Source organism: Ovis canadensis, chromosome X (assembly GCF_042477335.2).
Source record: "Ovis canadensis isolate MfBH-ARS-UI-01 breed Bighorn chromosome X, ARS-UI_OviCan_v2, whole genome shotgun sequence".
Lineage (NCBI taxonomy): Eukaryota > Metazoa > Chordata > Mammalia > Artiodactyla > Bovidae > Ovis > Ovis canadensis.
The window spans coordinates 18,029,405-18,053,241 of record NC_091727.1 but is presented as its reverse complement, the minus strand read 5'-3'; the positions used below and the strand labels follow the sequence as shown (position 1 = coordinate 18,053,241).

Sequence of the window (23,837 nt, the reverse complement as noted above, 5' to 3'; positions counted from 1 at the left end):
CATGCAGTGATGGGGCCGGATGCCATGATCTTAGTTTTCTGAATGTTGAGTTTTAAGCCAGCTTTTTCATTCTCTTTCACCTTCATCAAGAGGCTCTTTAATTCCTCTTTGCTTTCTGCTATAAGGGTGGTGTCATCTGCATATCTGAGGTTATTGCTAGTTCTGACAATCTTGATTCCAGCTTGTGCTTCATCCAGCCCAGTGTTTCTCATGATGTACTCTGCATATAAGTTAAATAAGCAAGGTGACAATATACAGCCTTGACGTATTCCTTTCCCAATTTTGAATCAGTCCATTATTCCATGTCCGGTTCTAACTGTTGCTTCTTGACCTCCATACAGAATTCTCAGGAGGCAGGTAAGGTGGTCTGGTATTCCCATCTCTTTAAGAATTTTCCACAGTTTCTTGTGATCCAAACAAAGGCTTTAGCATACTCAATGAAGCAGAAGTAGATGTTTTTCTGGAATTTTCTAGCTTTCACTATGATCCAATGGATGTTGGCAATTTGATCTCTGGTTCTTCTGCCTTTTCTAAATTCAGCTTGTACGTCTGGAAGTTCTCAGTTCACATACCATTGAAGCCTAGCTTGAAGGATTTTGAGCATTACTTTACTAGCATGTGAAATGAATGCAATTATGCAGTAGTTTGAACATTATTTGGCATTGCCCTTCTTAGAGATTGGAATGAAAACTGACCTTTTCCAGTCCTGGGGCCAGTGCTGAATTTTCCAAATTTGCTGGCATATTGAGTGCAGCACTTTCACAGCATCATCTTTTAGGATTTGAAATAGCTCAGTTGCAATTCCATCACCTCCATTAGCTTTGTTCATAGTGATGCTTCCTAAGGCCCACTTGACTTCACACTCCAGGATGTCTGGTTTTGGGTGAGTAATCATGCCACTGCAGTTATCCAGGTCATTAAGATGTTTTTTTGTATAGTTCTTCTTTGTATTCTTGCCACCTTTTCTTAATAACTTCTGCTTCTGTTAGGTCCATACCGTTTCTGTCCTTTATTGTGCCTATCTATGCCTGAAATGTTCCCTTGGTATCTCTAATTTTGTTTCTTGGTATCTATACTTACTGGCAGTTAATAGGAGTGTGTTGAGTGTTTTAAAAAGTGTATTACATGAAATACAGATTTCATATCTGCTCTTCTGCTGAACAGCACTTAAGACAAGAATCACATATTTGACAGAGATTTGCTCGCAGAAACTTTTTCATCTCTTCTCATTTTGGCTGTCCTGACAACACACAAATTTCCTGAACAGATCACAATGTACCTGGAACACTGCCCCCCCGCCCCCCCGCCCCAGCTCTTTTCCTAAGACTGCCATGCCCATCCACTAGCCAATTCCACTCCAACTTTTCAAAGAACTAAGGAACTCATAAGTTGTCCAGAGGATATTCGGTGCCAGCCAGGTTTTAACTGGTGCTATTTCACTTACCTCTTTCACAGGTTTCTGAATGTGGACATCCTGGAAGCCAGACATGTAGTCAATATTTCCATCTTTGTCTGTGGTTACCAGATGAGAACTCAGTGATCTCCATGGTAAGTTCAGCCCCAAAACATTCTCCATTGAAAAAGCCCACTGGCCCATTGAAAGTTTTCCTAACAACAACAACAAAGCCCATATAATTGGTTGATAAGTTGATTTTTTTAAAATGCAGCCTCATCAATGGAGCAAGCAGATAGCCTGGGTTTTGAGGTCTGGGTGCCTCTGCTACCCTTTATCATCTGTCTACCAGACCCCACAGCTCTGAGGGAAGATTAACTAAAGAAAGCCTTAGGGGTTCCATGGATCTTTTCCTTACTGTTACGGGTAAGCGATCAGAATTTGGGTATGCTAGATCTTTTTCCCTTTTTCTTATTAACAAAGTAAGGTATAATTATAATAGAAGACTTAAAAACACAAAAGGATATAAAAGATAAGATTACTTTTAACATTTGAGCATATTGCTCATGTCTCATTTTCTTAGGTAATATCCTTTCATCCTCTAATATTACATGTAGTATTTAAAAATATACTTTCGCTTTCTGATTATTAAAGATATGCTCATCTGAAAGGATTTTGAACAAACAGAAAACATTACTATTTCTACTGTTTTTCTATGTATATAAACATGGACATATATAAAGGTACAATATTTTGTATTTCTTAAAGCCAAATATACATTGTACCATATGTTTCATTATGTGTATTACATATGGCAACACATACATACACAACAAACATAGATATTCTAACCTGACTCTTTACTTACAATCATGGACATGCATCTATGTTAATAAATATAAACCTACATCACTCTTTTAATGGCTGTGAAATTATTCCATTATTTTCTTAGGATCATTCCTAGAATTGCTAGACCTAAAGGTATGTACATTTTTAGGCTTCTGATGTATTTTGCCAAACTGCTTTCAAAAAAGAGTAGTCATCTGATACCCCCACCAAGACCATTCACCACACTTAGCTGCTTAGGACAAAGGTTATTTAGAAGCATATTCCTCATTTCCAAGCCCAAGGGGATTTTCTAGCTACCTTATGTAATTCAGTTCAGTTCAGTCGCTCAGTCGTGTCCGACTCTTTGCGACCCCATGAATCGCACCACGCCAGGCCTCCCTGTCCACCACCAACTCCCGGAGTTTACTCAGACTCACGTCCATTGAGTCGGTGATGCCATCCAGCCATCTCATCCTCTGTCGTCCCCTTCTCCTCCTACCCCCAATCCCTCCCAGCATCAGAGTCTTTTCCAATGAGTCAACTCTTCACATGAGGTGGCTGAAGTACTGGAGTTTCAGCTTTAGCATCATTCCTTCCAAAGAAATCCCAGGGTTGATCTCCTTCAGAATGGACTGGTTGGATCTCCTTGCAGTCCAAGGGACTCTCAAGAGTCTTCTCCAACACCACAGTTCAAAAGCATCAATTCTTCGGCGCTCAGCTTTCTTCACAGTCCAACTCTCACATCCATACATGACCACTGGAAAAACCATAGTCTTGACTAGACAGACCTTTGTTGGCAAAGTAATGTCTCTGCTTTTGAATATGCTATCTAGGTTGGTCATAACTTTCCTTCCAAGGAGTAAGCGTCTTTTAATTTCATGGCTGCAGTCACCATCCGCAGTGATCTTGGAGTTGTAGTTGTAATCTTGAAATTAACACTATGTCAGATAATTTATTCTGTATGTTTCCAATACAAAATTTGTAGAGATTTGCTTTATGTTCCACTTAATGGTCAAACATAAATGTTCTATTTATGCTTGACAACAATGTATATTCTGCAGTGTTGGATAGTGTTCGATATATGTCTTTTACGAAAAGTTTGTTAAACTTTTGTCTGTTTATACTTTCAGTTCCTGAGAGAAGGGTGTTAAAATCTCCCACTATGACAGTAGATTTTTCAACTTCTACTTGTTCAGTCCATTTTTGTTTTACATAGTTTTTTTTTAATTTTTTTTTTTAAATTTTAATATCTTTAATTCTTACATGCGTTCCCAAACATGAACCCCCCTCCCACCTCCCTCCCCATAACATCTCTCTGGGTCATCCCCATGCACCAGCCCCAAGCATGCTGCATCCTGCGTCAGACATAGACTGGCGATTCGATTCTTACATGATAGTATACATGTTAGAATGTCATTCTCCCAAATCATCCCTCCCTCTCCCTCTCCCTCTGAGTCCAAAAGTCCATTATACACATCTGTGTCTCTTTCCCTGTCTTGCATACAGGGTCATCATTGCCATCTTCCTAAATTCCATATATATGTGTTAGTATACTGTATTGGTGTTTTTCTTTCTGGCTTACTTCACTCTGTATAATCGGCTCCAGTTTCATCCATCTCATCAGAACTGATTCAAATGAATTCTTTTTTACGGCTGAGTAATACTCCATTGTGTATATGTACCACAGCTTTCTTATCCATTCATCTGCTGATGGACATCTAGGTTGTTTCCATGTCCTGGCTATTATAAACAGTGCTGCGATGAACATTGGGGTACATGTGTCTCTTTCAATTCTGGTTTCCTCAGTGTGTATGCCCAGAAGTGGGATTGCTGGGTCATAAGGTAGTTCTATTTGCAATTTTTTAAGGAATCTCCACACTGTTCTCCATAGTGGCTGTACTAGTTTGCATTCCCACCAACAGTGTAGGAGGGTTCCCTTTTCTCCACACCCTCTCCAGCATTTATTGCTTGCAGATTTTTGGATCGCAGCCATTCTGACTGGTGTGAAGTGGTACCTCATTGTGGTTTTGATTTGCATTTCTCTAATAATGAGTGATGTTGAGCATCTTTTCATGTGTTTGTTAGCCATCCGTATGGGTGTCCACTTTCACCGCTACTATTCAACATAGTTCTGGAAGTTTTGGCCACAGCAATCAGAGCAGAAAAAGAAATAAAAGGAATCCAAATTGGAAAAGAAGAAGTAAAACTCTCACTGTTTGCAGATGACATGATCCTCTACATGGAAAACCCTAAAGACTCCACCAGAAAATTACTAGAGCTCATCAATGAATATAGTAAAGTTGCAGGATATAAAATCAACACACAGAAATCCCTTGCATTCCTATACACGAATAATGAGAAAGTAGAAAAAGAAATTAAGGAATCAATTCCATTCACCATTGCAACAAAAAGAATAAAATACTTAGGAATATATCTACCTAAAGAAACTAAAGACCTATATATAGAAAACCATAAAACACTGATGAAAGAAATCAAAGAGGACACTAATAGATGGAGAAATATACCATGTTCATGGATCGGAAGAATCAATATAGTGAAAATGAGTATACTACCCAAAGCAATTTACAAATTCAATGCAATCCCTATCAAGCTACCAGCCACATTTTTCACAGAACTAGAACAAATAATTTCAAGATTTGTATGGAAATACAAAAAACCTCGAATAGCCAAAGCAATCTTGAGAAAGAAGAATGGAACTGGAGGAATCAACTTGCCTGACTTCAGGCTCTACTACAAAGCCACAGTCATCAAGACAGTATGGTACTGGCACAAAGACAGACATATAGATCAATGGAACAAAACAGAAAGCCCAGAGATAAATCCACACACATATGGACACCTTATCTTTGACAAAGGAGGCAAGAATATACAATGGAGTAAAGACAATCTCTTTAACAAGTGGTGCTGGGAAAACTGGTCAACCACTTGTAAAAGAATGAAACTAGATCACTTTCTAACACCGCACACAAAAATAAACTCAAAATGGATTAAAGATCTAAATGTAAGATCAGAAACTATAACTCCTAGAGGAGAACATAGGCAAAACACTCTCAGACATAAATCACAGCAGGATCCTCTATGATCCACCTCCCAGAATTCTGGAAATAAAAGCAAAAATAAACAAATGGGATCTAATTAAAATTAAAAGCTTCTGCGCAACAAAGGAAAATATAAGCAAGGTGAAAAGACAGCCTTCTGAATGGGAGAAAAATAATAGCAAATGAAGCAACTGACAAACAATTAATCTCAAAAATATACAAGCAACTTATGCAGCTCAATTCCAGAAAAATAAACGACCCAATCAAAAAATGGGCCAAAGAACTAAATAGACATTTCTCCAAAGAAGACATACGGATGGCTAACAAACACATGTTTTACATAGTTTTTAAGGAGACTATATAAATAGGTACACACACATTTAAAATGGATTCAATTAGAAAACTGAGTATTATTATAAAGGATCTCTTTACAGTTCTAGTAATGTGTATCTCCTTGAAGTCTACTTTGTCTGATATTAACAGAGTTGTTCCCACTTTTTCAGTGTTTTCTATAGATCTTTCTAGACTTAAAATGAGGTTATAGCCCAATAAACCTATAATTAGTTGCAGATATAATAAGTAAAAAATGCATTTAACACACCTAACCTACTGAACAACATAGCTTAGCCTAGCCTACCTTAAATGTGCTCAAAACACTTACATTAGCCTAGAGCTGGGCAAAATCATCTAATACAAAGCCCCTATTTTATAGTAAAGTATTGACTATCTCATGTAATTTATTGAATAATGTACTGAAAGTGAAAAATGGAATGGCTGTATGAGTACGGGATGGTTGTAAATCTATCAGTTGTTTACCCTTGTGATCACCTGGATGGCTGGGAACTGTGGCTCAATGCTACCACCCAGCATGAGAGAGCATCATATTATATATTGCTCGTCTGGGAAAAGGTCAAAATTCAAAATATGTTTCTCAATGTATATGGCTTTCATACAATTTTAAAGTCAAAACCTCGTAAGTCAAACCACCATAAATTGGGGACAGCCTGTACATATGATTCCACTGTCTACTGGCTTCTGCTGCAACTTTTGAGAAGTCTGATGTCACTCTAACTGTTGTCTCTTGAGCAATGTGTGTTTCTTCTGCTTGCTTCTAAGATTTTCTTTTTGCTGTTGGTATGTGTAGTTTCACCACAAATGTGTGTAGGTGTGAATTTGATTTTATTTATCCTATTTGAGAATCACTGTTCCTCTTTACCTATGAGTATGAGTTCTTTCAATTCTGGAAAACTCTCAGCCATTATCATGCAAAATATATTCTCTCTTACAGTCTCTCCTCCTGGGACCGTGATTCGATGTATATTAAACATTTTATTCTTAATCTTTCTATTTTTTTAGTAATATCTAATCTTGTATTTAACCCATTCATTATGGTTTTGAACAAGTTATTTTTATATCTATATAAAACAAAAATGGTTCTTTAAATCATTTTAAAATGCATACTTGTGACTCCATCTTTCATTTCTTTAAACATTTTCTTTCCTAGTAATTTTTACTTTGCATTTGATAATCCCAATATATGATATCCTCGAGAAACTAAATCTGTTGCTTATTGTTCCTGCTGACTCTCACTCATGTTCTCCTTGTTTGTTTGGGGATCTTTGGTTGTGACCTCATATTAATTGATCTCACTTTCTGGATATATTAGTGGCGCAAATTAGGGACACTTCCCATGAACGTGGATTTGCATTTGCTTGCCAGGAGTCAGGGCACTACAGACCTAGGATTACTCTGGTCACTTTGAGGATCTAGGTTTAATGCTGGAAGTCTCAAATTCAGCTTACTCATTTTTTCTACTATCCTACAGTTAACCCCAAGATTGACTGCTACAACAATATTAGCATTTGCCCCCAAGACAATCGAGCCTATGATGCTTGCTTGCTGCTCCATGCTCCAACATGCAGCTTCAAAAATCCACTAGCAGGGAGAAGAAATATAGCCTAGAGATTTACTTTAATTACTGTGAGGCTGGTAAATGCATTAAAATCCGGCATCCTCTAGACTCTAGCTGTCTCTTAACAGGAGGACTTTTGAGAGTGTCTAGTCTCACACACTACCAGAATAGAAGTCTAACTCAGGGTTGTTGTTGTTAAGTTGAAAGTCGCTTATTGAAAAGCAAGAATACGCTTTTTTCTAAGCATATAATGGATTATATTTTATCTCTATCATCCTTCAGTGGTAAAAGTAGAAAACTGAACTTTTAAGGCAGCAAAGAAAATGAAAACTAACCTGTATAGAACCTGGGATGTTCAGAAATGGTAAGCATTACATTTTTTTTTTTTTACCTGATTTATTGCGGTCTTGAAGTTGGAAAGCTCGAATGAGGTCAGTTTTTCGTGAAATCATTCTCTCTTTTAACATCCTGATGGCACTACTTTCAATAGCATTCACCCTATATTAAGAAAATAATTGTTAGGTGAAAGTTACATAAGTCATTCTGTTCTGTTTCTTTTTTTTTTTAATTTTTATTTTTACTTTATTTTACTTTACAATACTGTATTGGTTTTGCCATACATTGACATGAATCCACCACGGGTGTACATGCGATCCCAAACATGAATCCCCCTCTCACCTCCCTCCCCACAACATCCCTCTGGGTATACTGTGTTGCCATTTACCAGATTCTACATTAAATAAGTTGCTTAACCTCACACATAACATATTATTAGGTGGTGAATGTGTTTATATGTACGTGTGCACGTTTTGTGAAATTTTAAAAGGATTATCACTAGTGTTTTCTTTTTGGTTTCAAAGATTCACATGAACAATTAGTGCATGAGAATGTCCAAGACAAGAAGGAAAACAGAGGGACTTGCTATAGAAGATGCTGGAATTTATCTTAACTTACTTAAACTAAAGAGCAGGCATTGACACAAGAGAAGACAGATACATACATGAATAGAATACAATGGAATTTTCATAAATACAGCTAACTATATATGGGAACAATATATATGATGAAGCAGGTATTAAAATTCAGTAGAAAAGGACAGTTTTTTAAAATGGGGGCTAGCATAATTAACTCAATGTCTGGATGCTAAATTTCTACCTCAGACCATTTACAAAAATAAATTCACAATAAAGGAAGGACAGAGGAACAAAGCAGTTATCAGTCACATATCCCTCAAAAAAGCAAAATGGCATAAGCAAATCCAACCGTATCAAAAATAACATCATAGGTGAATGGATAAATAAATTTAAAAAACAGAGATTGTGAGACTGGATTAAAAAAACAAGATCCAACTATATGTTGTCCATAGGAGACACACTTTAGCTTCAAAGATATAAAGAGTTTAAAAGGAAAAAGTATACCATGTAAACACCGACCATAAGAGAGTTAGAGTGGCCAAATTTATAGTAAACAAAATAGATTTTAAGACAAAAGCTATTACTAGAGATAAAGAGGGATATTTTATAATGATAAAAGAACCAATCAGTCAAGAAAATGGCAATAGCTCCAAATTGATCTACAGATTCAAAATAATCCTTATCAAAATCCCAGTGGGCATTTTTGCAGAAATTGACAAGCTGATTCTAAAATTCACATGGAAATCAATCTTAAAAAAGAAGAGCCAAATTCAACTCACATTTCCCAATTTCAAACTTACAAAAAAATCTTTACTAATCAAGACAGTGTGTCACTCACATTAGGACAGATATATAGGTCAATGGAATACAACTTAAAGTCCAGAAATAAACCCACACCTTTACGGTCAATTGATTTTGGACAACTGTGTCAAGACAGTCAAATAGGGGAGGGATAGTCTTTCTAACTGATGTTGCTGGGACAATTAAATATCCGTATTTTAAAGAATAAAGTTGGACCCCCTACCTCATACCATACACAAAAATAAACTCAAAATGAGTCAAATATAAATCAAATGTAAGAGCTTAATCTATAAAGATAATTTATTAAATTACTGGAAGAAAACACAGAATAAATTTTCATGACTCTGAGTTAGGCAATATCTTCTTAGATACATCATCACAAGCAAAGTAGAGAAAATAGATATATTTTATTTCATCAAAATTTAAAACTTTGGTGCTGCAAATAATAACATCAAGAAGATAAAAATACATCCTATAGAATAGGAGAGACAATTTACAAATCATATATCTAATAATCCCTTGATGGATCACAGCCTTCTCGTGGTGAAGGGGCTTGCATAACTCAATGAAACTATGAGCCATGCTGTGCAGGGCCACTTAAGGCAGACAGACAGGTCATAGTGGAGAGTTCTGACAAAATGTGGTCCACTGGAGGAGGGGATGGCAAACCATTCCAGTATTCTTGCCATGAGAATTCCATGAACAATATGAAAAGGAAAAAAGACATGACACCAGAAGATGAGCCCCCCACATCAGAAGGTGTCCAATATGCTACTGGGGAAAAGCAGAGGGCAATTACTAATAGTTCCAGAAAGAATGAAGCAGTTGGGCCAAAGCAGAAACAATGCTCAGTTGTGGATGTACCTGGTGGTGAAACTAAAGTCCAGTGCTGTAAAGAACAATATTACATAGGAACCTGGAATGTTAGGTCCATGAATCAAGGTAAACTGAATGTGGTCAAGCAGGAGATGGCAAGAATGAACATCGACATCTTAGGAATCAGTAAACTAAAATGGACGGGAATGGGCAAATTTAATTCAGATGACAATTATATCTACTATTGTGGGCAAAAATCCCTTAGAAGAAATGTAGTAGTCCTCATAGTCAACAAGAGTCTGAAAAGCAGTATTTGGGTGCAGTCTCAGAAACAACAGAATGGTCTCAGTTCATTTCCAAGGCAAACCACTCAGCATCATAGTAATCCAAATCTATGCCCCAACCACTGATATCAAAATGCTGAAGTTGACCTGTTCTATGAAGACCTACAAGACCTTCTAGAACTAACACCCAAAAAAGATGTCCTTTTCATCATAGGGGATTGGAATGCAAAGGCAGGAAGTCAAGAGATTTCCCAGAGTAACAGGCAAGTTGGGCCTTGGAGTACAAAATGAAGCAGGGCAAAGGCTAACAGAGTTTTGTTAAGAGAACACACTGTTCACAGGAAACACCCTCTTACAACAACACCTGGGAGGACTCTACACATGGATATCATCAAATGGCCAATACTGAAATCAGATTGATTGTGTTCTTTGCAGCCAAAGATGGAGAAGCTCTATATAGTCAGCAAAAACAAGACTAGGAGCTGACTGTGGCTCAGATCATGAGCTCATTACAAAATTCAGACTTAAAGTAGGGAAAGTCACTAGGCCATTCAGGTATGACCTAAATCAAATCTCTTATGATTATACAATGGAGGTGACAAATAGATTTAAATGATTAGATCTAGTAGACAAGACTGCCTGAAAAACTACCAATGGAGGTTTGTAACACTGTACAGGAGGTGGTGACCAAAACCATACCCAAGAAAAAGAAATGTGGGAGGACAAAGTGCTTGTCTGAGGAGGCATTAGAATAGCTGAGAATAGAAGAAAAGAGAAAGGCAAGGGAGAAAGGGAAAGAACTGAATGTAGAGTTCCAGAGAATAGCAAGGAGAGATAAGGGCTTCTTAGTGAACAATGCAAAGAAATAGAGGGAAACAACAGAATGAGGAAGACTAGAGATCTCTTCAAGAAAACTAGAGATATCAAGGGAACATTTCATCTAAAGACAGACACAATAAAGAACAGAAACAGTAAGTACTTAAGGAAGGAGAAGAGATTAAAAAGAGGTGGCAAAAAATACACAGAACTACACAAAATAGGTCTTAGTGACCCAGATAACCACGATGGTATGGTCACTCACCTAGAGCCAGACATCTTGGAGTATGAAGCCAAGTGGGCCTTAGGAAGCATCACTACTACAAACAAAGCTAGCAGAGGTGACAGAATTCCAGCTGAGCTATTTCAAATCCTCAAAGATGATGCTGTGAAAGTGCTACACTCAATATGTCAGTAAATTTGGAAAACTCAGCAGCTGCCAAAGGCTGGGAAACGTCAGTTTTCATTCCAATCCCAAAAAAGGGCAATGCCAAAGAATGTTCAAACTACTGGACAACGGCACTCATTTCATATGCTAGCAAGGTTATGCTCAGTATCCTTCAAGCTAGGCTTCAGCAGTATGTGAACTAAGAACTTCTAGATGCACAAAGTTGGGTTTTGAAGAAGCAGAAGAACCAGAGATCAATTTTGCCAACATTTGTTGGTTCACAGAGAAGGCAAGGGGATTCCAGAAAAACATCTACTTCTGCTTCACTGACCATGTTAAAACGTTTGACTATGTGAATCACCACAAACTGTGGAAAACTCTTAAAGAGATGGGAACACCAGACCACCTTATCTGTCTCCTGAAAAACCTGTATGCAGGTCAAGAAACAACAGTTAAAATGGACATGAAACAATGGACTGGTTCAAAATTGGGAAAGGAGAATGACAAGGCTGTATATTGTCACTCTGCTTACTTAACTTATATGCAGAGTATATCCTGCGAAATATTTGGCTGGATGAAGCACAAGCTGTAATCAAGATTGCCAGAAGTAGTATCAACAACCTCAGATATGCAGATGATACCACTCTAATGGTAGGCAGTGAAGAGGAACTAAAGAGCCTCTTGATGAGGGTGAAAGAGGAGAGTAAAAAAAGCTGGCTTAAAACTCAACATTCAGAAAACTAAGATCATGGCATCCGGTCCCACCACTTCATGGCAAATAGATGGGGGGAAAGTGGAAGCAGTGACACATTTTATTTTCTTGGGCTCCAAAATCACTGCAGATGGTGACTGGAGCCATGAAATTAATAAGACACTCCTTGGAAGAAAGCCATAACAATCTGAGCATATTAAAAAGGAGAGATATCACTTTGCCAACCAAGGTCCGTCTAGTCAAAGCTATGGTTTGTCAAGTAGTCATGTATGGATGTGAGAATTGGACTGTGAAGAAAGCTAAGCACTGAAGAATTGATGCTTTTGAACTGTGGTGTTGGAGGAGACTCTTGAGAGTCCCTTGGACAGCAAGGAGATCAAACCAGTCAATCCTGAAGGAAATCAACCCTGAACTGGGAGGACTAATGCTGAAACTGAAGATCCAATACTTTGGCCACCTGATGCAAAGAGCTGACTCATTGGAAAAGACCCTGATGCTGGGAAAGATTGAGGACAGGAGGAGAAGAGGGGGTGACACAGGATGGAATCACCAACTCAGAGAACATGAGTCTGAACAAAGTCCAGGTGACTGTGGAGGACAGAGCTGCCTGGCATGCTGCATCCCTCAGGTTTGCAAAGATTTAGATATGACTTAGCAACTGAACAACCACAATATCTAATAAGTGACACAAATATAGGATATATAAACAACTCTAACAATGTAATAGTAAAAAGTGTAATAATTCAATTAAGAATGAAAAAAGGTGGGAATTCTCTGGCAGTACAGTGGTTAGGACTCTGATTCTTTCATTGATGGGGCTTGGGTTCAATCCCTGGTCAGGGATCTGAAATCCCATAAGTCACATGCAACAGCCAAAAGAAAAAAAAAGGAAAAAGGATCAGAAACAGACATTTCTCCAAAGACAATATACAAATGTCCAATAAGAACCAAAAAAATCCTCAAATTCACTGGTAGGTAAGGAAATACAAATTAAAATCAAGACCTCACATCCACTAAGATGGCTATAATCAAAAAGATCACAACAAGGGTTGTCAAGGATTTGGAGAAATTGGAATCCACATACACTGCTGATGGGAATGTAAAATCATGCATTCCCTTGGAAAAGAGCTTTCAAGTTCCTCAAATATTAAACATAAGTTATTATATAATCCAGTAATTCTACTTTCAGGTATATACCCAAAAGAAATTTAAACAAATGTATAACAAAACCTTGTCCACCAAAGTTCAAAACATTATTCACAGTAGCCAAAAAGTAGAAACAATCTACATTTCTTTTAAAAAAAAAAAATTTTAATTTATTTATTGGCCATGTGGCATGTGGAATCTTAGTTCCCCAACCAGGGATAAAACCCATGCCCCCTGCATTGGGAGCTCAGAGTCCCAACCACTGGACCACCAGGAAGTCTTAATCCACATTTCTATTAGCTGATAAATGAACAAAGAAAATGGGGTCTACTGATACAATGGAATGTTATTCAGCCATTAAAAAAAAAAAAGATTGACACATGTTACAAAGGGAACTGGACGTGGAACAACAGACTGGTTCCAAATAGGAAAAGGAGTACGTCAAGGCTGTATATTGTCACCCTGCTTATTTAACTTCTATGCAGAGTACATCATGAGAAACGCTGGGCTGGAAGAAGCACAAGCTGGAATCAAGATTGCTGGGAGAAATATCAATAACCTCAGATATGCAGATGACACCACCCTTGTGGCAGAAAGTGAAGAGGAACTAAAAAGCCTCTTGATGAAAGTGAAGGAGGAGAGTGAAAAGTTGGCTTAAAACTCCAGAAAACCAAGATCATGGCATCCAGTCCCATCACTTCATGGCAAATAGATGGGGAAACAGTGGAAACAGTGTCAGACTTTATTTTTGGGGGCTCCAAAATCACTGTAGATGGTGACTGCAGCCATGAAATTAAAAGACGCTTACTCCTTGGAAGGAAAGTTATGACCAACCTAGATAGTATATTCAAAAGCAGAGACATTACTTTGCCAACTAAGGTCTGCCTAGTCAAGGCTATGGTTTTTCCTGTGGTCATGGATGGATGTGAGAGTTGGACTGTGAAGAAGGCTGAGTGCTGAAGAATTGATGCTTTTGAACTGTGGTGTTGGAGAAGACTCTTGAGAGCCCCTTGGACTGCAAGGAGATCCAACCAGTCCATCGTAAAGGAGATCAGTCCTGGGTGTTCATTGGAAGGACTGATGCTGAAGCTGAAACTCCAATACTTTGGCCACCTCATGCGAAGAGCTGACCCATTGGAAAAGACCCTGATGCTGGGAAAGATTGAAGGCAGGAGGAGAAGGGGACGACAGAGGATGAGATGGCATCACCAACTCGATGGACATAGGTTTGGGTGAACTCTGGGAGTTGGTGATAAACACGGAGTCCTGGCATGCTGCGGTTCATGGGGTTACAAAGAGTTGGACAGACTGAACTGAACTGAATATAAAATTTATATGGAGACATTTTTCTACCACAGGTGAAAATCCAAAAGTTAAAATGAAATCATAAAAATGTGATTTCATAGAACTAAAGCAATATCAAGATATCAACAAAATATATGCAACATGCCTGTAAAAGTCCTCCATCCCTGAAATGCAAAAAATTCCTAAAAATATATCATAAAATGACAAATGGTCCAATGTAAAATGGGGGAATATGATGAACAGGAAATTCAAAAAAAAGAAAACACAATGTCCAAAATCAAGGTGGATAAACTCAGCTGTATAAAAACTGCTAATTAAAACAATTAGATTTACCATTTTTATCCATCAGTTTGTCAAAAGTGAAGAAGGGTAATAAAATTGGAGATTAATGAGGATGTGGAGAAATTAATATGCTGTTTTCCAGACTGTTAACTGTGACAACTTTTTTGGAGTACCTAGCAAAATTTCAAACATGTAAATCCCACATTTTTAAATTTTATGTTTAAAACAAGCACTAAAAACTTATGAATATGTGTATATATGTATTTACACATATACACACAGAGGAATGTTTGTTACAGTACTCCTTTTAAGTACAACACCCTGAAACCAATCTGGATGGCCATCAATTGAATACGATTTAGCTATCCATAATTGTTATGGGGTATATACAGTATAGAATATTATGCATCAACTACAAAGAATGAGTTAGGTCTACATGTACGAACTTGGAATGATGTTTACGATATAATCTTTAGGGAAAGAGTCAGTTGCAGAATAGACTGTGCAGTGTGATTCTATCTTTGTTAAAAAAAAAATATATATATATGTATGTTGTTTACTGCCTTTCTCCTTCCACTGGGATATGCTTTGATGATGAAAAAGACTTTTGCCTATTTTGTTTATTTCAATATCACCTGTGCCTATAACAGTGTCTGACACATAGTAGGTGCTCAACATTTAAGTTCAATGAATGAGAAATTGCTTGAATATTTTTGCAAGGAGAAGAGGGTGGAAGGGTCCCCTACAGGCTATTAATTTCAGCTGCCTCTGTGGAAAAAAATTACTGAGAAGTACTGGGAGAGATCACTAACATTTTCTTTATACAACTTTGTTTTAGCACACTTAACAACAAATATATTTGTTTTAGAATACACAAATATTAAAAAGATAATGCCAAAGGGAGAAATAAAGGTAAGGTATGCATGCCATCACACAGGGAGACACACTCAACTCCATCATATACACTTCTGGGTAGAGAAGGGACAAAGAGGCCAGAGCCAACTGGGTTGTGTTTGGGGGCAGAAAAGGCGAGAGCTTATGGGACTGGGTAGGTACAGAGACCTTCTTTTCTTTACATTCAAATAGGGACTGTTCATGGATGCTGACTGCTTTAGAACTACTGCTCTTGGTTTCAAATAAGAGCACATTCACCACTTGGTTTCTGGAATTATTTCATTTTGTTTATACTAATGAGTAACAGGTAAGTTTCTTCAATCCCAAGGCTGCTCTTAGGCACTCTGGACTGGTTCTACGTGGTCACCATTACCAGAGCTCAGAAAGCTCCTTAGAGTATACACACCTTTGGTAAAGAGGCCTGAGGCACGTTGCCTTAGTTATTTGGTACTGGAAAAACCGAGGGGTCGTACCAGAACTCATTCTGATGTAAGCTCCTCGATTGCTACCTTCTTCGTAATAATTAGACGCAGAAAATACAGTAATAACCTGGTTAAAGAAAAAGAATGTCAGGTTCACATACAGTTAGTTCTCAAAAGGTCCTTCAATAAAGTCAGAAACAGCTTAATTCTTAAAAACCAAAAATTATACAAAGTTCAAAATTCGTACAAATTCTCAAAGTCTAATGGGATTTCCTGTGATTCCACTGAAGAGAAATAAGGTTTTTAAATCACTGTCCCCATGAGTACTAACTTCTAGCCACTCATCCCCACAGTGCATGGCCTTGCAATCTTGTGTTCAATTTCAGTTCCTTATTGCTCAGTTTTGTAAATTCCAATTTTCCAGCAGGGTAAAGCTTTTATTTTTCTTTCCTTGTGACATTTGAGTATTCAAAGTAAAACTTGTGTAATATCACAGTCCTTTTCTTTTGTCTGTAGCTGACCAATTTACAGGGCTCAAGGCCCCCATCAAACCAGTGCTTCAAGGTCAGAGAGATAGTGGCTAGATAAGGGACCATGACCACTCTGTTGGGAAGGAACCAGTCTTGGGGTGTGGTGGAAGATGGGGAGTCTTGGAGCATAATACTTGTTAGTGACAGGAAAGCTGATTTAGACCTAGTCCTGCCCGAATGTACATGTCGCTTCAGACAAGCCACTGCTTTTTTCTGTTTGTTTTTTTTTTTTACTACAAATAAACCCTAAAGAATACTTGCCTTACCATCTTGCAAAGGATGAGACTGCAATGAATTAAGAGAGTTAAGAAAAGTGAAAGTGTTGAAATAGAAGGAAAGGCCATGAAATTTGGTATTTCTTTTTAACTACTGCTGTTCACTAAGAGAAAGGGGGGCATTGCAGGACAACTTGGGACCAGAAACCAGCTCCTCAGACCTCACCTCTCTAGCCTATCAGAAACCACTGAAGAAGCAGAACACACTCCATTTCAGTGGTTGCTGCCTAACTGCCCACAGTGAGGGACTTGGTAGAGCTCCCCTAGTCAGTGAATAGAAGGCAGTGTGTTTTGTGGCTCTGTTCTGCACAGGCAAGTACAAAAGGTAAAAGAGAGCAAAGTAGATTCACCGTCACTTTTCTGTGTTCTGGGAGGATACATACACTCTTCATCCCACTACTGGAGGCTTGCTCTGAGATCAGCATAAAACAAAGCCTTTGTGTGTGTGTATTTAGGGTCCTGTGTCAGTTCCTATCGCTGCGATTAGGAAGATCAGAGAAATAAACCAAGTATCTCTTGGGGTAAGGGACAATGAGGCTCCTTCAAACAACCTCTGTGAACACGACAGTCTCCTGTTCTTGTCTACCAAAGCATGGAGTTCTGTTCTGGGACTAGGGAAGACATCTTCCCATGGCCTTGAAGTCAGACATCCTGTAAAGAAAGACTAGGCCTCGAGGGAGGGATGTTGGTGAGGAGGTCACCCACACTGTTAGCTTACCTTCCCATCATGGCAGATTTCATACCCTTCAGGCTTACATTCATGAGATCTAACAAGTATCTTCAACTGGTATTTATTAAGAATCTTGGAGGTAATGTCTGGTCCAAAGTAGCAGCCCCCTCCTCGGTTCGTGTTTGGGTAGCAGCCTCTTTTGCCTCTGGGATCACTCCAAAGGATATCGATAACCTTGGAACAACAAACCAGATTAGGGTGTCACTGACAAGTGAGAGTTTATCTTTCTACGGTTCAACTTCTTTTCCGTAAACATTAACCCACATTATCACAAAGTCTCACTATTTCTCACCATTTCCTAACTCTAATCCTCTTTCAAAACTGTTTCATACTCATCTCCTCCATGAATCTTTTCCAAAATAATTTCAATGCCCATAGCCACCACAATCCCATTTTACTCATCCCCAGTAACCAAACACACCAATGTTTAGTAATCATGAAGAATCAGGCTTTGGGCTTTTTAAAAATCTACATTTTTAAAATTCTATCTCCATTATTTCACAATTGCTGAATCTACAAGCTCTTTTCTCTTAAAAAGAACTTCACTGCCATGTTCAAAGGAGAAAGTCACTCCCCACAATGAACACACATTTATTTGGTGTTTTTAATATGTTCAAACAGGTATGCTAGGTCTCCCAGCTATGGTTTTGGCCCTGGTTTTTGTCCTGTTGAATAAACAGCATGAGAAGGCCTTTCCCCATCATGGATATAGTCAACTGTTCATCCAAGAATAGCTTCTAAAGCATCGCCTTCACTTTTTGCCCTATCCACCCCTTGATGAGTTCATTCTCAGCTTCAGCAGTATATTTAGCCACTGACTGGTTTCCACAATGTGTTCTCTTGAATCCACAAGTATGTTATTGGTATAACATTTCCTTTTGGAGTTGAAACAGCAAATGCAGGCTGCATGATACTCAGGACTGAAGACCCAAGTTCCTAAGAATTTTTCATAAAATTTGGGGGCTCCCTGTTTGTACCTCTAATCTACATAAGACATTTCTTTATTTAAACATCTCCTATGGGAGCTTCAGCAGTAGTGTGAAAAACTAGCTTTAGAGCTAAAGCTATGCAACCTTGGAGATCAAACCAGTCAATCTTAAAGGAAATCAGTCCTGAATATTCTTTGAAAGGACTGACACTGAAGCTGAAACTCCAATACTTTGGCCACCTGATGCAAAGAACTGACTCACTGGAAAAGACCAGAGACTGAAGGCAGGAGGAGAAGGGGACCACAGAGGATGAGATGGTTGGATGGCATCACCGACTAGGTGGACATGAGTTTGAGCAATCTCCAGGAGTTGGTGATGGACAGGGAAGCCTGGTGTGCTACAGTCCATGGGGTCGCAAAGAGTCGGACACAATTGGGTGATGCAACCTTGAGAAAAATCTCTGGGTCCCATTTTCTTTAAAATCAGAGGTTTGGGCCAGATGACTTATAAAGTATTGCAAAGTTCTAACAGTGTGGAGATTCCTTAAAAAACTGGAAATAGAACTGCCATATGACCCAGCAATCCCACTGCTGGCCATACCCACCAAGGAAACCAGAACTGAAAGAGACACGTGTACCCCAATGTTCATCGCAGCACTGTTTACAATAGCCAGGACATGGAAGCAACCTAGATGTCCATCAGCAGACGAATGGTAAGGAAGTTGTGGTACATACACACAATGGAACACATTTGAGTCAGTTCTAATGAGGTGGATAAAACTGGAGCCTGTTATACAGAGTGAAGTAAGTCATAAAGAGAAACACAAATACTATATATTAACACACATATATATATATGGAGTTTAGAAAGACAGTTAATGATGATCCTATATGCAAGGCAGCAAAAAAACCACAGAAGTCAGGAACAGACTTTTGGATTATGTGGGAGAAGGCCAGGGTGGGATAATAGCACTGAAACATGTATACTACCACATGCAAAACAGATGACCAGTGCAAGTTTGATGCGTGAAGCAGGGCACTCGAAGCCGGTGCTCTGGAACAACCCAGAGGGATGGGGTGGGGAGGGAGGTGGGATGGATGTTCAATATGGGGGACACATGTACACCCATGGCTGATTCATGTCGATGTATGGCAAAAACCATCACAATATATAAAGTAATTATCCTCCAATTAAAATAAATTAAGCAATCTTAAAAAAGAGAAAAAAGACCTGAAATGGCTGTCCCACTAAACCTGACCCATTTACAGGTTTGGTATTGAAGGGGAGCTAGAAATAAGTAAGGGGAAAGACAGTGAGGTGGAGAGAAAAGAAAAACTGCTGTAGAATGCTAAGTATCTCATCAGAACTGGAGAAACCCTGCACCGGGCATATCCCAAACACTTGAAGATGACTGATTTTTTGATGACTGATTTCAGTGAGAATTAAAACCACATAAAGAATAGTAGTAGTATCAGGATTCTCCTTTCTCCCCCATCAAATTCTCACACAGGCAGAACCCTACCCTACAAATAAACACAATGAAATCCATTTATTTTGCTGGTGTTCATAACAAAAATAACATTTGCATTTGAAATTGAGTCATATCTGAATTTTACACCATGAATTCATGTTTTGGAGACATGACTTAACCTTTAATAAAACGAAAGTGAAAACATGGAACACAAGGAGGTGCATTTTATAAGGAGAGAATTAACTTCTAAATTCCTACCTGAGATGCAAGCCATTTACAGCCAAAATTACCCCAGGAAAACATTCTAAATTACTCTTAAAGCACATTATACATGATCTTGTATACGAAACCTTATACAAACATAGGGATGTGTGAACACTTTATATCTGTGATAATGTACAATATATGATGAGTTATATGAAACTAAAATTTTACACTTTTTTCTTCTTTTTGCCAGATGCATATAGTTGAAATCTACATAAATTAAATGTACATATGCTGGAACTCTGTTGAACTAGAATAAGCACTGGCCATGAAAAGCTCTTCAGGTGTCACCTGTGTCACCTGGGAACCTACTTGGGCCTTAGCTGACTCCTCAACAAAATGAGGAAGATAGAGGTAACATTCACTTTTCTTTGGTTCAAAATCATAAAGGGTCATAAGGGGTATTAATTTTATAAAAGTGAGCTTCTTCAGAATCATCCATTCAATGAGTTCTGCAATTCTTTTCTTTGTCAAGAATTCATCCACTTGACTAGGTTTACCCACTCCATGACCACAATAGACATCTAACTCTGAGGCTCACAAAGAATGCTATAAAGGGCCCTTTGCTGGTGAAACAAATTCCTCTCTCTTCTCAACAACATCCTCTCCTCTGAAATGCAAGGGCCTTTGGGGTGGTGAGGGCATGAAAGAGTATTTACAACATTTCTTCCTGAAAATTTTCAAACTAAAAATTGGAAAGATTTTACTGAATGACAACTTTTATATGACCTGGTCAACAAAACTCTATTTGTGTCACAGCCTTTAAACCTCTTAAATCCAAAATAAATCCTGCAAGAAGTGTCCCATGCCTGTCTACAGTTTTAAGTAATCCTGTTTTCAAAAGTATGCTTTGGGGAGAGATACTAGCTCTGAAAGATATATTGAAATGCTTCTCTTCTAAGACACTAATACTGTAGATTCACTTCTGTATGTTCCGTTAGTTATGTGTCTTCCTTCCAGCTTTTGAACATGTCATTTTAAAAGCTGTGCTCATCGCAACCTTCCAGCAGGTACCTATATGTCATCAGAGGCCTACGCCTGTCTACCCATCACCTCGTTGAACAAGGGGAGACTAGAGTAGTTCATTTCTTTCCTGAGACCTCCTACCACTCTTGTCATCTTTCCCTTCAGAAAAAGAGCATGGGCATTAAAGTCAGGCCTGGGATCAAATCCTGCTCTATCATTCAGTGACTAGCCAAGTGACTACAAAATTTAAATTGCAACTATTTAAAATTACAACCCTGTCCCCTACACCTCAAGTTCATGGTTTCTCCTAACCTTGTTCTAGTTTTAATTTTTTCCACAGAACGTCTCACTTAACATATTTACTTACTATTATATAATTATATATGTAATATAAATAACATGACTTCATATATACATATATATTTACATTATTTAGCTCCTATGCCTAGAAAGTGAACTCCATGAGGGAACAGATCTGAGTTCAATTACTTTCTCAAAAGCTTAGAACAGTCCCTGACAAATAGTAGGTACTCAACAAATACTTGTGAAGCAAATTAAGAGAAAGGAGTCACTCAGGATATAAATAATTAAAATTATTTTTTAAACCTTTCTGGCCTCCTCCTTCTTACACATCTGTCCTAAACAGGTTACGCTTGTTTCTATATGATGACACAGCTCTGAGTACACACATTTCCGCTACATCTCAGGGACTATAAAATGAGACTTACATCATAGTCCTCTGCCAGGAATCATGCACTTCCATGATTATGGAACAAACAGTCTATGATCTTTATTGCAATATGGCTCATAGATAGTAAGAAATTAAAGCAATTGTGTTTTTAGTCTGAAAATGTCAACTCTATCTAACTGAAGTGTGCATGACCATGACATACCAAAAAATGAAGAAAAAAAATTAAAGGTACAATTGAAATTATTAAAATATTGGGAATGAAATCCTGGTCAATTTTACCCTGTGTCAGTTCCAGTCATGTACACTGAGTCTGTAAGACGCCTCATCTACGTTGTTGGAATGAGGAGAGGTTCTATTATAGAATAATGGCCACCAGGTTCCTCCCTCCCATTTCTTAAGGCTCCATCCCTCTATAATTCTAACTCATCCAGGCTTTCAGATGCCATGATTTTCTTCTTGTGCAACTCCAATCTTTTTGGCATCATCCTTTTTATTCACCATGAAGTGATGAGACCCGATGCCATGATCTTCGTTTTCTGAATGTTGAGCTTTAAGCCAACTTTTTCACACTCCTCTTTCACTTTCATCAAGAGGCTTTTTAGTTCCTCTTCACTTTCTGCCACAAGGGTGGTGTCATCTGCATATCTGAGGTTATTGATATTTCTCCTGGCAATCTTGATTCCAGCTTGTGCTTCTTCCAGACCAGCGTTTCTCATGATGTACTCTGCATAGAAGTTAAATAAGCAGGTTGACAATATACAGCCTTGACATACTCCTTTTCCTATTTGGAACCAGTCTGTTGTTCCATGTCCAGTTCTAACTGTTGCTTCCTGACCTGCATATAGGCTTCTCAAGAGGTAGGTCAGGTGGTCTGGTATTCCCATCTCTCTCAGAATTTTCCACAGTTTATTGTGATCCACACAGTCAAAGACTTTGGCATAGTCAACAAAGCAGAAATAGATGTTTTTCTGGAACTCTCTCGCTTTTTCAATGATCCAGCAGATATTGGCAATTTGATATCTGGTTCCTCTGCTTTCTCTAAAACCAGCTTGAACATCTGGGAGTTCACGGTCCACGTATTGCTGAAGCCTGGCTTGGATAATTTTGAGCATTACTTTACTAGCGTGTGAGATGAGTGCAATTGTGCGGTAGTTTGAGCATTCTTTGGCATTTCTTTGGGATTGGAATGAAAACTGACCTTTTCTAGTCCTGTGGCCACTGCTGATGCCAAGATACAACTACTCAAAAAGTAAAAAATCTGAATAGAACTATAGCAAGAAAGAAGACTGAATTAGTCGTTTTAAAACTGCCTACAAAGAAAAAAGCCCAGGCTCAGAAGGCTTCACTGATGAATTCTACTACACATTTGAAGAATTAATATCAATCCTTCACGCAAATTCCTCCAAAAAAATAGATAGAGGAGATAATACTTCCTATCTCATCCTATGAGGTCGATTTTACAATAATACCAAAGACATCACAAGAAAGAGAACTACAGACTAATATCCTTTATGAATATATATATATATATATAAATTCTCAAAAAGTAGCAAAATGAAGCCAACAACAGATAAAATGGATTCTATGCCATGACCAAGTGGGATTTATCCCAGAAATGTAAGATTGGCTTAACATCTGAAATCAATCAATGTAATATACCACATTAGTAGAATAAAGACCAAATAATACATGATCATCCTAACAGATACAGAAATGCATTTGACAAAGTCCAATACTCTTTCATGGTAAAAAAACACCCAAGAAAGTAGGCACAGAAGAGAAATTCCTCAATCTGATGAGGGATAGTTAACATATAAACAAACAACTAATATACTTAATGGGAAAGACTGAATGCTCCCCCCTAATATTAGGAATTAGACAAGGATGTCTACTCTGACCACTTCTATTTTTCAGCACTGTACTAAAGGTTCTAGACAGGACAATGAAGTGAGAAAAAGAAATAAAAGGCAGCCAGAGTGGAAAGAAAGAAGCATGTTCTTGTTTTTATT

The 23,837-nt window shown here is 38.2% G+C and overlaps 1 protein-coding gene across 35 annotated transcripts in view; it reads right to left on the bottom strand.

The window, feature by feature from the left end:
• PPEF1 (protein phosphatase with EF-hand domain 1) overlaps positions 1-23,837 on the bottom strand; it is a 147,528-nt gene that overhangs the window by 3,181 nt on the left and 120,510 nt on the right. For all 35 annotated transcript variants that reach the window (XM_070289812.1, XM_070289833.1, XM_070289817.1 and 32 more), the window contains 4 exons: positions 17,496-17,681; positions 15,957-16,099; positions 7,584-7,690; positions 1,445-1,608 (listed from right to left, as the gene is read on the bottom strand). In XM_070289812.1, coding sequence (XP_070145913.1) covers positions 1,445-1,608; positions 7,584-7,690; positions 15,957-16,099; positions 17,496-17,681 — 600 coding nt within the window. The remainder of the gene's footprint in view (positions 1-1,444; positions 1,609-7,583; positions 7,691-15,956; positions 16,100-17,495; positions 17,682-23,837) is intronic.